General features: G+C 31.9%; 1 protein-coding gene across 4 annotated transcripts in view; it reads right to left on the reverse strand.

Annotated features, from left to right (window-relative positions):
* Window positions 1–17,251, reverse strand: part of pde2a (phosphodiesterase 2A) — a 255,223-nt gene that overhangs the window by 178,201 nt on the left and 59,771 nt on the right. For 2 of the 4 annotated variants that reach the window (XM_073817601.1, XM_073817604.1), the window contains exon 2: window positions 7,369–7,432. In XM_073817601.1, the coding sequence (XP_073673702.1) occupies window positions 7,369–7,432 (64 nt within the window). Of the gene's footprint in view, window positions 1–7,368; window positions 7,433–7,620; window positions 7,750–17,251 lie in introns of those variants that run through there. The other 2 variants (XM_073817602.1, XM_073817603.1) reach the window with 2 other exon arrangements.

The following is a 17,251-nucleotide window of genomic DNA, read 5'->3' on the forward strand; positions in this document are numbered from 1 at the left end:
AGATGAATAGAAGGTTCAAAAGAACAGCGTTTATTTGAAATAAAAATCTTTTGTAACATTAAAAATGTTTCTAATGTCACTTTAGATCAATTGAATGCAGCTCTGATGAACAAAAGTATATTTATATTGCAGGGATGGTCATTTAATGAAACTCACATGTAATTATCATAATATTTTGAGATACTGTATTTTCTCTTTCATGAGTGGTAAACTCTAATCATTAAAATTAAAACAAAAAAATGTTTAAATTGTTTTACTTTAGAAATATTGAATCTACAATATATGAAAGTTTCACTTTTTGAAATAATAAAAAAAAAAAACTGTTTCACAATATTCAAAATTTTTAAGATGCATGTATGTATGTATGTATTTATAATTTTTAAATATATATTAATGGTAGAAAATATATTTTTTGGACATTTTTTAATGTTTAATTATTTGAAAATTTAATTGTGACCTTGTAGCAATAGTAAAAAAATCCATTGTATGGGTCAAAATTATCAATTTTATGTATTTCCTACCATAAATGTCAAAACTTAATTTTTGATTAGTAATATGCATTGCTAAGAAGTAGAATTTTAAAGCCAATTTTCTCAGTATTTTAATTTTTTGCACCCTCAGATTCTAGATTTTCAAATAACTGTATCTCAACCAAATATGTGACCCTGGACCACAAAACCAGTCATAAGGTTAAATTTGACAAAACTGAGATTTATACATCATATGAAAGCTCAATAAATAAGCTTTCTATTGATGTATGGTTTGTTAGGATAGGACAATATTTGGCTGAGATACATCTATTTGAAATCAGAAATCTGAGGATGCAAAAAAATCAAAAAGACTGAGAAAATCACCTTTAAAGTTGTCCAAATTAGGTTCTTAACAATGCATATTACAAATCAAAAATTACATTTTGATATGTTTACAGTAGGAATTTTACAAAAAATCTTCATGGAACATGAACTTTACTTAATTTCTTAATGATTTTTGGCATAAAAGAAAAATCAAAAATTTTGACCCATGCAATGTATTTTTGGCTATTGCTACAAATATACCCCAGCGACTTAAGACTGGTTTTGTGCTCCAGGGTCACATATGATCCTATCCTAACAAACCATACATCAATAAAAAGCTTATTTATTTAGCCTTGACCTGTATGACTGGGTCACATATACCCAGAATGCCTGTCTATGTCTCTCTGTCTATCTCTCAGTGTCACATTATCTAATTTTGTAATGGTCTCCTTTCATTTTTGATCTTTCCTGCGTTCGTTCTTGATCTATTTATCCCTGGCTTTGTCTCTCTCTCTCTCTCTCTCTCTGTCTGTCCTTCACCCTGTCCTCCTGTCATCTTCTCTTTCTCTGGGGTGATAAAATCACTGCCTTGTTCTCTTCATGCAAACGAGCCTCTCTGACACACACAGACAGACAGAGAGAGAGAGCCAGAACGTTTAGGTGTAATGAAGAAACGACGTATGTGTTTGACCGCTGCCGTCTGACCCCAAAACATCAGCATCATTTATTCATGCCGGCGTCTGTTTGCTCCATTAAGACTGAATGGGAGTTTCGTACGAGACGACGCACACGTTTAAAACACGACCGCACACACTCAAAACGCATGAAACGCATCAGCAGCGATCTCATTCAACTTATAATTACAACGTCTACACAAACAGCGGTTCACAATGAGAAAAGCCGTCACAGCATGTATGCATCTGCTCATTTATACTGTGCATATGAAAAGTCATTTCTTTTAACATGCATTACTGTATACCCTGTAATAAAAAGGCTTATCATACTTAGTATTTTTGTTTTGGTTTCTAGTTAAAATATCTGAATTTTTTTTAATCAAGATGCATTTACTAGATAAGCAAAATGACTTGAGATATTTGGTCTTGTTTTAAGCAGAATGCACTTAATTTAGTTTTTTTTTTTTTTTCCCACTGGAAACAAGACTAAATATCTCATCTCATTTAGCTTGTTTTGTAAATACATCTTAATTTAAGACTTTTTAGATTTTTGTTTTTGCAGTATTCACTCTTAAAAATAAAGCAATGCAAGAAATGCTTTTCTTACTTAGATTTTTTTGTCTTGTTTCCAGCCAAAATATCTAAAAGCAAGCAAAAGGGTAAACAATTTTTTTTTATTTCAAAGAGAAAACAATATTATTTTTCTTACCCCGTTGGCAGATTATGTTGCTTGTTTCAAGCAAAAAAAACACTTAATTTTCAGTTGTTTTTTTTCTGAAAACAAGGCAATAATTTTTACTCGTCTAGAAAATTATTCTTGATCTTCTTACGTTTTTTGTCGTTTCCAGCCAAACTATCTTAAAATTCTTAAATCAAAAAGGATTTTCTAGACGAGTAAAAAATGGCAGATTATTTTGCTTGTTTTAAGCAAAAACTTAATTTTGACTTTTTTTTCCTGAAAACAAGACAATTTTTACTCATCTAGGAAATCCTTCTTTATTTAAGATTTTTTTAAATACATCTTAATTTAAGAATTTTTTGATATTTTTGTTTTTGCAGTGTTCACTCTTAAGAATAAAGTACTGCTTTTCTTACTTAGATTTTTTGTCTTGTTCCCAGACAATAAGATTATTTTGCTTGTTTTGAGCAAAAACGCACTTAATTTTGACTTGTTTTTTCTGAAAACAAGACAATAATTTTTACTCATCTAGAAAATTCTTCTTGATCTTCTTAGGTTTTTTGTCTTGTTTCCAGCCAAAATATCTAAAAATTCTTCAATCAAGATGGATTTTTTTAGACAAGCAAAAATTGGCAGATTATTTTGCTTGTTTTAAAGCAAAACCGCACTTAATTTTGACTTGTTTTTTTTTTGTTTTGTTTTTTCTGAAAACAAGACATTTTTTACTCATCTAGAAAATCCTTCTTTATTTTTAGAATTATTAGATATTTTAACTGGAAACAAGAAAAAAATACTAAGTAAGAAAAGCCTTTTTTGCAGTGCACACTCTTAAGAATAAAGCACTGCAAAGAATGCTTTTCCTACTTAGAATTTTTGTCTTGCTTCCAGCCAAAATATCTAAAAATTAAATTAAAATCTTAAAAAAAAATCTTAAATCAAGAAGGGCTTTCTAGACGAGTAAAAAATATTTTCTTAGTCAAAATTCAGTGAGTTTTTGCTTAGAACAAGCAAAATAATCTGCCAATGGGGTAAGAAAAATAATCTTGTTTCAAACAGAAAACAAGATTATTTTGCTTCTTTAGAGCAAAAACACTTAATTTTGCCAGTTTTTTTCTAAAAACAAGACAATAATTTTTACTCGTCTAGAAATCCTTCTGGATTTAAGAATTTTTAGATATTTTGGCTGGAAACAAGACAACAAATCTAAGTAAGAAAAGCATTTTTTTTTGCAGTAAGGTTCCAAAAGGTGTTTTTTTAGTGAAAAAAGAAGCTTTTTTGGTTTCTCAAAGAACCTTCCAGTGAACAGTTCTTAAAATAACCATTGTGAAAAAACTTTTTTGACTATAAAGAACCTTTTCTGCATTAGATGTTTAAGGTTCTTCACGAAACCATCGATGCCAATAAGGAAGCTTTATTTTTAAGAGTGTGCACTGTCTTGTCTTTTTGTCTTGTTTTCTAGTATAAATATCTAAGAATTCTTGAATCAGGATGCATTTACTGGACAAGTAAAATGACTTAAGACATAATGTCTTGTTTTCAGAGAAAAATTACCCAGATGTTGTTAGTTTTTGCTTAAAACAAGCAAAAATATCTGCCAATGGGGCAAGAAAAATAATCTTGTTTAGCCTTTGATTTAATCTTTAATCAAGTCAAAATTAAGTGCATTTTTGCTTGAAACAAAACAAACAGCAAACAAGATTATTTTTTTGACCTCATTGGCAGATTATTTTGCTTGTTCCAAGCAAAAACTCACTTAATTTTGACTCGTTTTTTTTTCTGAAAATAGAACCATTTTTAATAAAAAATGTTTTCTGAAAAAAATACCCAAATGTTGTTAGTTGTTGCTTGAAACAACCAATAAAATATTGTTTAGCTTTTGATTTAAGATTATTTTTCTGACCCCATTGGCAGATATTTGCGTTGTTTTAAGCAAAAACTAACAAAATTTTGATCCTCTTTTTTTTTTTCAGAAAACAAGACGGAATATCTTAAATCAAGTAAATGCATCTTGCTTCAAGAATTCTTAGATATTCATACTAGAAAATGACAAAAATGCTAAGGAAGAGTATTATTTTTTACACTGCAAAAAAATGCTTTTCTTACTTAGATTTTTTGTCTTGTTTCCAGCCAAAATATCAAAAAATTCTTAAGTCAAGAAGGATTTTCTAGACGAGTAAAAATGATTGTCTTGTTTCCAGAAAAAACAAGTCAAAATTAAGTTTGTTTTCGCTTGAAACAAGCAAAATAATCTGCCAATGGAGTCAGAAAAATAATCTTGGTTTCTGTTCGAATAAAGATATTTTTGCTCACCCCATTGGCAGATTATTTAGCTTGTTCTAAGCAAAAACTCACTCGATTTTGACTTGTTTTTACTGAAAACAAAATAATTTTTCCTTTTCTAGAAAATGGTTCTTGATTTAAGAATTTTCAGATATTTTGGCTGGAAACGACAAAAAATCTAAGCTAGAAAAGCGTTTTTTGCAGTGAAGAACCTTTTAAAGCACATTTATTTTTAAGAGTGTAATTGTCAAGTAAATGCATCCTGATTCAAGAATTCTTAGATATTTATACTAGAAAACGACAAAAATACTACGCTGCAAAAAATGCTTTTCTTACTTAGATTTTTTGTCGTTTCCAGCCAAAATATCTAAAAATTCTTAAAACAAGAAGCATTTTCTAGACGAGTAAAAATGATGGTCTTGTTTTCAGAAAAAAAATAGTCAAAATTAAGGGTGTTTTTGCTTGAAACAGGCAAAATAATCTGCCAACGGGGTAAGAAAAATAATCTTGTTTTCTGTTTGAAATAAGACTTTTTTTCTTACCCCATTGGCAGATTATTTTGCTTTTTCTAAGCAAAAAATCACTTAATTTTGGCTCGTTTTTTCTTAAAACAAGAAAATAATTTTTACTCGTCTAGAAAATCCATCTTCATTTAAGAATTTTCAGATATTTTGGCTGGAAACAAGACAAAAAATCTAAGATAGAAAAGCATATTTTGCAGTGAAGAACCTTTTAAAGCACATTTATTTTTAAGAGTGTAATTGTCAAGTAAATGCATCCTGATTCAAGAATTCTTAGATATTTATACTAGAAAACGACAAAAATACTACGCTGCAAAAAATGCTTTTCTTACTTAGATTTTTTGTCGTTTCCAGCCAAAATATCTAAAAATTCTTAAAACAAGAAGCATTTTCTAGACGAGTAAAAATGATGGTCTTGTTTTCAGAAAAAAAATAGTCAAAATTAAGGGTGTTTTTGCTTGAAACAGGCAAAATAATCTGCCAACGGGGTAAGAAAAATAATCTTGTTTTCTGTTTGAAATAAGACTTTTTTTCTTACCCCATTGGCAGATTATTTTGCTTTTTCTAAGCAAAAAATCACTTAATTTTGGCTCGTTTTTTCTTAAAACAAGAAAATAATTTTTACTCGTCTAGAAAATCCATCTTCATTTAAGAATTTTCAGATATTTTGGCTGGAAACAAGACAAAAAATCTAAGATAGAAAAGCATATTTTGCAGTGAAGAACCTTTTAAAGCACATTTATTTTTAAGAGTGTAATTGTCAAGTAAATGCATCCTGATTCAAGAATTCTTAGATATTTATACTAGAAAACGACAAAAATACTACGCTGCAAAAAATGCTTTTCTTACTTAGATTTTTTGTCGTTTCCAGCCAAAATATCTAAAAATTCTTAAAACAAGAAGCATTTTCTAGACGAGTAAAAATGATGGTCTTGTTTTCAGAAAAAAAATAGTCAAAATTAAGGGTGTTTTTGCTTGAAACAGGCAAAATAATCTGCCAACGGGGTAAGAAAAATAATCTTGTTTTCTGTTTGAAATAAGACTTTTTTTCTTACCCCATTGGCAGATTATTTTGCTTTTTCTAAGCAAAAAATCACTTAATTTTGGCTCGTTTTTTCTTAAAACAAGAAAACAATTTTTACTCGTCTAGAAAATCCATCTTCATTTGTGACCCTGGAGCACAAAACCAGTCTTAAGTCGCTGGGGTATATTTGTAGCAATAGCCAAAAATACATAGCATGGGTCAAAATTATTGATTTTTCTTTTATGCCAAAAATCATTAGGAAATTAAGTAAAGATCATGTTACATTAAGATTTTTTGTAAAATTCCTACTGTAAACCTATCAAAATGTAATTTTTGATTAGTAATATGCATTGTTAAGAGCTTAATTTGGACAACTTTAAAGGTGATTTTCTCAGTATTTTGATTGTTTTGCACCCTTAGATTCCAGATTTTCAAATAGTTATATCTCGACCAAATATTGTCCTATCCTAACAAACCATACATCAATAGAAAGGTTATTTAGTGAGCTTTCATATGATGTATATATCTCACTTTTGTAAAATTTAACCTTATGACTGGTTTTGTGGTCCAGGGTCACATTTAAGAATTTTCAGATATTTTGGCTGGAAACGACAAAAAATCTAAGTAAGAAAAGCATTTTTTGCAGTGATAAGGAAGACCATTATTTTTTGCAGTGTACTGACATGAAACAAGGCGAATAAATGCTGTGAGTGTTCAACGTTAGTTAATAATAACTAATGCATTAGCTTACGTTAACGTAAAGCAAAGTGAAACCAAACACATCCGAGATTGAACAAACACACAGAAACACAGGGATCTTCAGTATCTGTCTCTCTCTCCCTCAGAGTCCATATAAGGGATTCCTTAGAGTTATTTCACAATTCGAAGGATTTACTTCATAAACCGTGTGAGGAACGAAAGCCAGGCTGAGAGAGAATGTGTGTGTTTGAGTTCTACAGGTTACATTGTCATTTATTCTGATTGGCTGGATACCATTGCTGCCTAAACTGGTTTTCCTTCTCATACACGCCTACAACACACACACACACACACACACACACACACACACACACACACACACACACACACACACACACACACACACACACACACACAGGCTCATTTCTACACATTCTGCATGACACAGTGTTTGTCTACGTGTGTTTATGAGATAACGTCGGAAAGTGTGCAGATATGACTCGAGCGCCGGTGAGGTCACACACACTCACACACAAACACACGCTTATGATTTCCTCTGTAAATCATTCATCTGTTTTCTGACTATTACTGCTCAGGTGTTTCCTCTAAAGAAAGAAAACAACCTCGAATTCAAGCACAAACCTGTATACATGTGAATCAGAAGCGTTCAGACAGACAGACAGACAGGTGTTGTTACCTGTAGGGAGTGCAGGACAGCAGCAGGTGTGTCGTCGGCTCTCAGGAACACTTGCTGTCCGCGTCTGAAAGACAAACCACAAGCATCAGAATGTGCTGCAGCGTCCATCCGTTCGTCCACTTCTGTCCAACTCCTAAACTATCTGTCTCTCACACACTCTTCTGAGGATTCACTTCTCCATCTACTGTCCCAAGTGTGTGTGTGTGTGTGTGTGTGTGTGTGTGTGAACATGCAGCAGCAGCAAGTGCTTACAGGTCTCTTCCTCGCTTCCTCTCATGAGCGTTCATGTCATTCCCTCTTGTGTGTCACACTCACACACACGCTCTCGTGTCGTGTCTCACGGAGGTGTGCGCTCGAGCCCTCAGCGGGGAACACACTGACAGCACACGCACAACACAGCCGCTCTTCTGTCCTCCCTCTCTCTCTCTCTCTCTCTCTTGCACTCTCTCTCTTTCTATTGACTGGTGAAGCTACTGATTCTGATGCTCATCAGGGTCCTAAAACCCTCCAAGTTTCTCTAAGCTTATTTTTAATACATATACAGTGGCTCGCAAAAGTATTCATACTCCTACTTTTTTTTCACATTTTCAGCATTATGTTGAACTGCTTTAAATTAGTTTTTCCCCACATCAGTTTACACTCCATACACCATAATAATGACAAAGCACAAATAAATTTGACAAATGTGACCCTGGACCACAAAACCAGTCTTAAGTCGCTGGGGTATATTTGTAGCAATAGCCAAAAATACATTGCATGGGTCAAAATTTTTGATTTTTCTTTTATGCCAAAAATCATTGAGAAATTAAGTAAAGTTCATGTTCCATGAAGATTTTTTGTAAAATTCCTACTGTAAACATATCAAAATGTAATTTTTGATTTGTAATATGCATTGCTAAGAACCTAATTTGGACAACTTTAAAGGTGATTTTCTCAGTCTTTTTTGTTTTTTTGCATCCTCAGATTTCTGATTTCAAATAAATGTATTTAAGTCAAATATTGTCCTATCCTAACAAACCATACATCAATAGAACGCTTAATTATTGAGCTTTCATATGATGTATAAATCTCAGTTTTGTCAAATTTAACCTTATGACTGGTTTTGTGGTCCAGGGTCACAAATGTATTCAAAATCAAACACTGAAGTAAGTAGATTGCATAAGTATTCATCCCCTTAACTCAGTCCATAGTTGAAGCAGCTTTACAGCCTCAAGTGTTTTTGGGTCTGATGTGAGCATCTTTGCACATCTGCATTTGGCAATTATCTGCCATTCTTTGCCTCACCTTTTCACCTCTCCATCTCTGTCAGCTTGGACATTTTCTAGAGTCCTAGTTGTTCCAGTCGTCTTCCATTATGGAGAATGCTTCTGTCAACCTTCAATGCAGCAGATTTGTTTCTGAACTCTTCTCTAGATCATCGCCTTAACGCAAGTCTGTCACTGAGCTCTACAGGCAGTTATCTTGGGTTTTGCTCTGATCTGCATTTTCAGCTGTTAGACCTTTTCTGAGAGGTGTGTGTCTTTCTAAATCAGACTCATTCAAATGAATTTGCCACAGTTTAACTCCACTCCAAGTGTAGGAACATCTAGAAGCAATATGAATGCTCCTGAGATACATTTCCAGTGTCCCAGAAAAGGGTATGAATACTTATGCAACGGGATCTTTTCAGTTTTTTATTTCTAATAAATTTGCAAAGTTGTTACAAACATGTTTTGTGCTCTGTCATTATGAAAAAAAAAGTAATTTAAAGCAGTTTACATAAGGCTGCAACAAAACGTGAAAAAAATGAATACTTTTGCGAGGCACTGTACTATATATATATAATCGGTGTTGGGGGTAACGCAAGTTCCGTAATAATATTGCTTTTTCCAAGTAACTAGTGAAGTAACGCATTACTTTTTAATTGACAAGAAAATATCTGAGTTACTTTTCCCCTCATTTATTGATTAAAAGCTCTTCTGTCCCCATGTTGAGAGAAACTGTGAGTAAGATGTTCCTTTAGTTCTAGAATAAATGTGAACATGCATTAATTCATCTCACTCACTAAAAAACAGATACAGTGTTCTTCGAAATGAATAAAAACACTGAAATTCAATGCAAACCTGCAATAATTAAATGTTAAATAATACAAATATCCTTTATGTATTTAATCCCATTTTATTAACTGATGTCTTTGCTGCCGACCTTCGATGATCCAATTCATCCATACTAATAAGCAAAAACGACTCAAGATAATCTAACATTTGTTTTCCTTATTTTTATTGCTAAAGAGTTTACTTTGTTCTTCTGTGGTCTACTGTACAGACGTCAATCTACTTTTCTCTAAGCCTGAGGCTTTTGGTGTGAAAAGGCTTTTAAATTTGACAAAAATACAACTTTTTATATTAAAAACAAACAAGCAAGCCCTGCCCAGATTTAAAAAGTAATGCAAAAGTAACGTAACGCATTACTTTCCATAAAAATAACTAAGTAACGTAATTATATTTATTATAATATTATTATTTATATATATATATATGGGTCAGTGACAAAAATGGTTGGCAAGATGAGAAATTCAAAAATCTTTTAAAAGCATGCATCAGGTATTTTAAAATGTACACCTCATGTTTGTTTATTTTATGTAATTAAAAATGACATATGCACCATTTTTTACAAAAGTTAAGAACATGTCAAATGATATAACCGCCAAAGAATGATAAATATTATATATTTAATCCTTCTAGATGGCATGTGAGCTTACTTGCTATTGCTTACTTTAATTGAAATTAGATTTTATTAGAGTTATCTGTAAATGTACGTTTTAATGCATTTTTGCGATATTTGGCAAGACAAATAAACACCTCTGTTTTCTAAATAATCTTTGATAAATTATGTAAAAAATGTTGAAAACCATATCATTATACTAAACTAGAAACTCCACATTAGTTTTCCTGTATATAATTATATTTTTATGAAAAGTACTGGTTACGCCAATTGACAAAAACCAGTTAAACCAAAATGCACACAATTCCAAGGTTATTATGAGTATTTTATTAATTTTACATTGCAGTTAAATTACACAAATAAAAACGTCCCAATTATTTTTAGTGTAAATTCTATTTTGGGTACAACACTGTGCTGTGTTTATGATTTGTCTATAAACAACTATATTTATACATCGAACAAGTCTCAAACTTTGTTTATGATTTTGAAGTTTAACAATTTCAGCTTTCAGGTTAAAAATTGGCATGTTATTAACTTTGTTAATTATTAGATTTATTTTTACAATAATTTTACAAGCAACCAAGTAAAGACGATCGAATGATGTCCCTATTGTCAGAAGGTTTTAAAATTTTAAATTATTATTATTTAATTTTTTTTCTTAGTTTTGTTTATTTTGCTTTCCATATAGTCAAAAATGTATATTTTTACAGAAATACACAAAAAGACACAAAAAGGGTCAATTTCTTGATGTTTTGTAAAAAAAAAAAAAAAAAAAAAAAAAAAACTAAAACTGAATAAGCTTTCCATTGGTGTATGGTTTGTTAGAATAAGCCAATATTTGGCTGAGATACAACTATTTGAAAATCTGCAATCTGAGGGTGCAAAAAAATATAAATATTGAGAAAATCGCCTTTAAAGTTGTCCAAATGAATTTCTAAGCAATGCATATTACTAATCAAAAATTAAGTTTTGATATATTTACAGTAGGAAACTTGCAAAATATCTTCATGGAACATAATTTTTATTTAATATGCTAATGATTTTTGGCATAAAACAAAAATTGATAATTCTGACCCATTCAGTGTATTTTTGGCTTAAGACTGGTTTTGTGCTTCAGGGTCATCATTAGGAACTAAGTCTGAAATGATTTACGAAATTAAATTGTACATACAGGAAGCATGAGTTGGTTTAAAAGTGGACCATTTTAGAATAAATACTAATAAGTAAGAAGAAATGTTCTGAATATAACACTGTTGTGACACGCGTGTACATGAGGAACATCCAGAGCTTTAATATGTTCTCAGAGATGAATGAGATGAAAGGGCTTCAAACATTTGTAGTTTTTCTCCTGTTCATCTTTCTGACTTTTATCTGCCGTGAATCAGAGAAAATGATCACACACACAAACAGAGTGAGTATTGATCAAAGGTCCCTATAAACAAGCCACAATTACAAGGAACAAAACACTGCATCTAATGAAGAATTGCTCTGTATAGCCTTCATGCGACAAGAGGAAAGTGTTCGATGAACATGATCCTACTGAAGAGCGCTCTCATGTTCTGAAATCACGGAGCTCATGTGTGTCATCAGATGATTTTCTGGGGTGTTTTAGCACTCATTTCAGCACACGGTGTTTATTGATCTCTGAAGAGACTTAAGAAGACTGCAGCTCCACAATTCATTCCAGCAGACAGATTCACTGACTTAATAACGGCAGAAAGAAATCACTCATCTAGCAGAGTAAACACTGTCATCAATCACTCATCCTCATGCAATCTAAACATCAATGCAAAAAAATATATATTTTTTACACGTCAAAAGAAATTGAGTGATTTTATGTCTGTAGAAAGCACATTAAATGTTAGTAAAGTGTCTACTTTTAAGGTTTCAAATATGTTTTTGGAGAACAAAATGTCAATATTTGCTTAAAATAATGTTACATTGCCATTAAGTGTAACACAATATTTATATAAAAGTTTAAACAACGTGCTTATTCTGACTTGTGCATATTAAAATATATAAAAGAATAAGCGAGAATATTAAATTGTGTTTTAAATGAGTTATACAAATAATCAACTGATTCGATTTTGCGGTGAAAGTAATTTGTCTTTTAATACGTCATAAATGGATTTCTGTTGTAACTATGCCTGAATAGATTGACACTGAATGACTTTTTAGTGCGTGTCTTCTGTAAATTAAGGAAAACATGTGGGATATTTATTTTTTGCTTAGAAAAACAAAAACAAAAATGCAATTAAATTAAACGGAAACATCAATTTAAAGAAGTATTACACTTATTTTTTTTATGTTTAAAAGCTTTTTTGTCTATATATTTGTTTAACATTAGCTAATATGCCAGCAAAGTAAGACAAAACATTGCTTAGATACATTAGTTTAAAGAAAGTTTACTTATTTTACTGAATTATTAACTTTATTTGCAGTAAAATGTGGTAAATTTTTTTTTTCTTAATTAATATGAATTTTGTTCTTGCATAAAATAAAATACTTAATTTTAAACAATTCACAATTTTTATTAAAATACTTTATTTTATTTTACTGGGTTTAAAATTTGCAGTGAAATGTATATCTAATGTATATACTGTAAATGTAAAAAAAATATCTTAAGCATAAAATGATTTGCCAATGGAACCAAAAAATAATAATTATGAAAAAACATAAAATAAAATCATTTTCAAATTTTGCAACATAATATTTTGTTTGTTTGTTTACTTTTGCTGTGAAAGTTTAATAGTATTAAATCAAAATATATAAATATTTTATATAAGGTTAATTCATGATAATTGGGACATTTTTCCCAAAAGAAAAAGGTGTTTAAAAACATTTTTTTTTAAACTATCACTGTAAAATCACCATAACATTTTTGCAAAGCAACTTCTATTTGACCAACACACCAAAGCTCAACCAGTCCCAGTATATTAGTGACACAGACACGATCAATGAATCCCTGCGGGGTTCAATTTCATTATGAGCAGTTCGCTCAGATACGTAAAACCCACCAGCACAAATTATTCTGACACTTAAAAAAGGCCATTTAAAATCAAATGCATTTATGAGCTGCCAATACCTCTCGGAAAGATATTGGGTAAAACGCACGTGTGTGTGTGAAACTCTTGAGTGCCATCAAATCAGACGGCATATAGATCAATCTTCAACAATGATCTGTCTTTACAGGTTTACAGCACTCAAGAGAATAACACACACATACACTCACACATACACTCACACACACACTCACACATACACTCACACACACATTCATGTTACTACCTGATCAGAACGCCAAAGCAGTTTCGTTTAACACAGAGTTTAATCAAGACTGTGTGTTCAGAGAAAAGGAACAGTAACCGGTAATTACAACAGTTCCTTAACCTTTAGGAACACACACACGAACACACACACACACACACACACACACACACACACACACACACACACACACACACACACACACACACACACATAAATACTTATGCATGCACAAACATGCATGTAAGCAAATAAAGATGTTCTAAGCACACTAAAACACAAGTGAGGAAAGATAGAAAGGGTATTTTACAACTGTGTGGCCTCAACACTAAACACACAAAGATGCATGCATGCACAAATAAACACACACACAAATCAATGCACAAATGCATGCACAAATGCACAAACATATGTATGCGTCTATGCACAAACACAAATGCATGCATGCATAAACACGCGCACGCACGCACACACACACACACGCACGCACGCACGCACGCACACACACACACACACACACACACACACACACACAAATGCATGCATGCATAAACACACATGCACACAAATGCATGCATGCATAAACGTACACACACCCACAAATACATGCATGCATTAGCACACACACACACACACACACACACACACACACACACACACACACACACTCATGCATGCATTAACACACACAAAAATGCATGCATGCATAAACACACACACACACACACACACACACACACACACACACACACAAATGCATGCATGCATAAACACATACACACACACACACACACACACACACACACACACAAATGCATGCATGCAAAAACACACACACACACACACACACACACACACACACACACAAATGCATGCTTGCATAAACACACTCACACACACACACACACACACACGCGCACGCACGCACGCACGCACACACACACACACACACACACACACAAATGCATGCACGCATAAACGTACACACACCCACAAATACATGCATGCATTAACACACACACACACACACACACACACACACACACACACACAAATGCATGCATGCATGCATAAACACACACACACACACACACACACACACACACACACACACACACACACACACACACACACACACACACACACACACACACACACACACACATGCATGCATTAACACACACAAAAATGCATGCATGCAAAAACACACACACAAATGCATGCATGCATAAATACACTCACACACACACACACACACACACACACACACACACACACACACACACACACACACACACACACACACAGACACACAGGCCATCTGTTTGGACTGGATAAAGACATTGTAACGGCCCTGAGGAGGTTCATCAACACAAACACACTTTAAACAAAGCTGTACAGTGTGGAATGAAGCGTCAAGGAGTTCATGTGAAGTTTTCCAGTGGTTACAAAATTGAAAATGGATTTAAACTGAGTCAGACACACTTTAACTCATGTTTTGTTTGAGATCTGAGAGACCCAGTGGCCCTTTTACCTCAAAAACCTTCATCATTCACTGCCAAAGAAATTGGTATTTTCCATTATAAATATTTCTACATTCTTAAATCAAGATGCATTTATTTGGGAAGCAAATATTACTTTAGATATCAAGTCTTGTTTCAAAACCCCATCTGCAGATGTTTTCTTGTTTGAAGTAAAAAGAGATCAGAGAATTTTTTAGAAAACAAGATTTTGCTTCTCAAGTAAATGCATCTTGATTTGTGACCCTGGAGCACACAACCAATCTTAAGTAGCTTGGGTATTTGTAGCAATAGCCAACAATACATTGTAGGGGTCAAAATTATAAATGTTTCTTTTATGCCAAATATCATTAGGATATTACAAAAAGATTATGTTCCATTAAGATATTTTGTAAATTTCCTACCTTAAATATAACAAAAAAGTTTGATTAGTAATATGCATTGCTAAGAACTTCATTTGGACAGCTCTAAAGGCAATTTTCTCAGTATTCAGTTTTTTTTCACATTCAGATTTCAGATTTTCACATAGTTGGAGTTTAGCCAAATACTGTCCTATCCTAACAAACTATACATAAATGGAAAGCTTATTTATTCAGATTTCATATGATGTATACATTTCAATTTAAAAAAATTGAGATCCAGGGTCACATTTAAGAATGTTCAGATATTATACCAAAAAAAAAAAAGAAAAAAAAATCACTTTTGCAATGTTGTGCCCTAATTTATTATGAACTAAATTTAAAATTGCTTTTATTAAACATTCTAGGTTAAAGGGGTTTACATTTTGTTGCAGCACAATCATTTCTGAGAAATTAAAAACTATAGATTTTATTTGATCCTTCCATAATATTTTCAGGATATATACATAATATTTGTAATATATGTTTTGCATATGATTGCACTTATTTTGGGCAATATGGGAAAAAGTTGAATTTTTTTTTTTTTTAATAAAATATATTATTACTATTTTAATGCATTATTACATAATTATTATCAATTATAAGGTATGCAATTCCACTTTTACTGTTTGAAAATGAATTCAGATGACTATTACACATTTTATTATGGTTATTATGACAAATGTACTGATTTTACAAACTGGTCAAATCATGGACAAGGATGGACATGGCTGACAACTATATTGAAATGTCAAGATGTACATTCATTTAATTAAAATAATTAATTTAAATATGACAATTTATGGATCAAAGTTTTATATTTCTAAAAAGTGTGTGAACTTGAGTAATCTCTATCTGCTAAGTGCGGCTGAGAATCCTGTTATATAAAGAGAGTCGCCCGTTTCAGCGCTGTTGCTTCTGGAAGTGTTTCTCCATTCGTGATCTCCATTGGGATTTCAGAATTCCTCAACAAGGAGAGTGTAATTCAAAGCCTTGAAGCTCCGAAAGGGAACACAACATTGCAAACTCTCATTTGAAGCACATATTTCAAGTAGTTGAAAAATGTAAAAGTCCCACACTGGCTAAAAATAATAATAATAATAATAATAATAATGATACAAATTTTACAAATATTTTTCAAAGTTGTTATCAAAACAAAGATTTTCTGAGTATGTTTAAGTGTTTTAATTCAAAATGTGTGTTACATGCCATTTCACATTTTTTGTACTAGTAATTTCTGATTTAAGGGCAGACACTGCAGGGAAAAACAGTGTTTTTTCATGCATCTGTCAAGATTGAGATTTTGAGTTTTCTGGTTTTTCAAGTGTTTTTTCAGACTAGTGAAAACATCTAAAAGACACTGTTAAGTGTTTCTTTCATAGCACTTTATCTATTTGTGTCAATAGATTTCAACTACAATGAATATTTTTAAAGGCTGTTTTCTCAAAATGAATTTTTTTTCTCCTACACTGAGCCATAAATCTCCACTTCAGTACCACTTACACACACCAAACTTTATATTGGCAAGTGTCTATATCCTGAAGGTTTTTACAGAGGGACTTGCATATACATATAAATACATATACAATTTGCCTAATTATATACAACATTTTATTCCCCCCAAAAATGTGAAAATATATAATTTTCTGTGAATTATGGAGTGACAAAATGAGATACCAAAATTCCCTCTGTAAAAACATTTGACTCTAATGTCGACAAGAATTTTGAAACGGACTTCATCCAGTGTTTAGATTTTTGTACTAGAAATGTATGCAAATTAGCACATATTTCAATAAATAATGGCTCATTTGCATATTTAAACGTACAATTTTGAAAACGTGTAATACAAAAAATGTTTGCAATTATCAATGTAATCATCAACTGGGTAAATAAGAATTGTTTTTGTTTTTTTCCCTATTCACTTACAGTGTCTCACTTCAAATTTCTACACTACTTTTTTTATTTATTTTTCATTTTTTTGCATTGCAAGTGGAA

Source organism: Garra rufa, chromosome 14, assembly GCF_049309525.1.
Source record: "Garra rufa chromosome 14, GarRuf1.0, whole genome shotgun sequence".
NCBI classification, from domain to species: domain Eukaryota; kingdom Metazoa; phylum Chordata; class Actinopteri; order Cypriniformes; family Cyprinidae; genus Garra; species Garra rufa.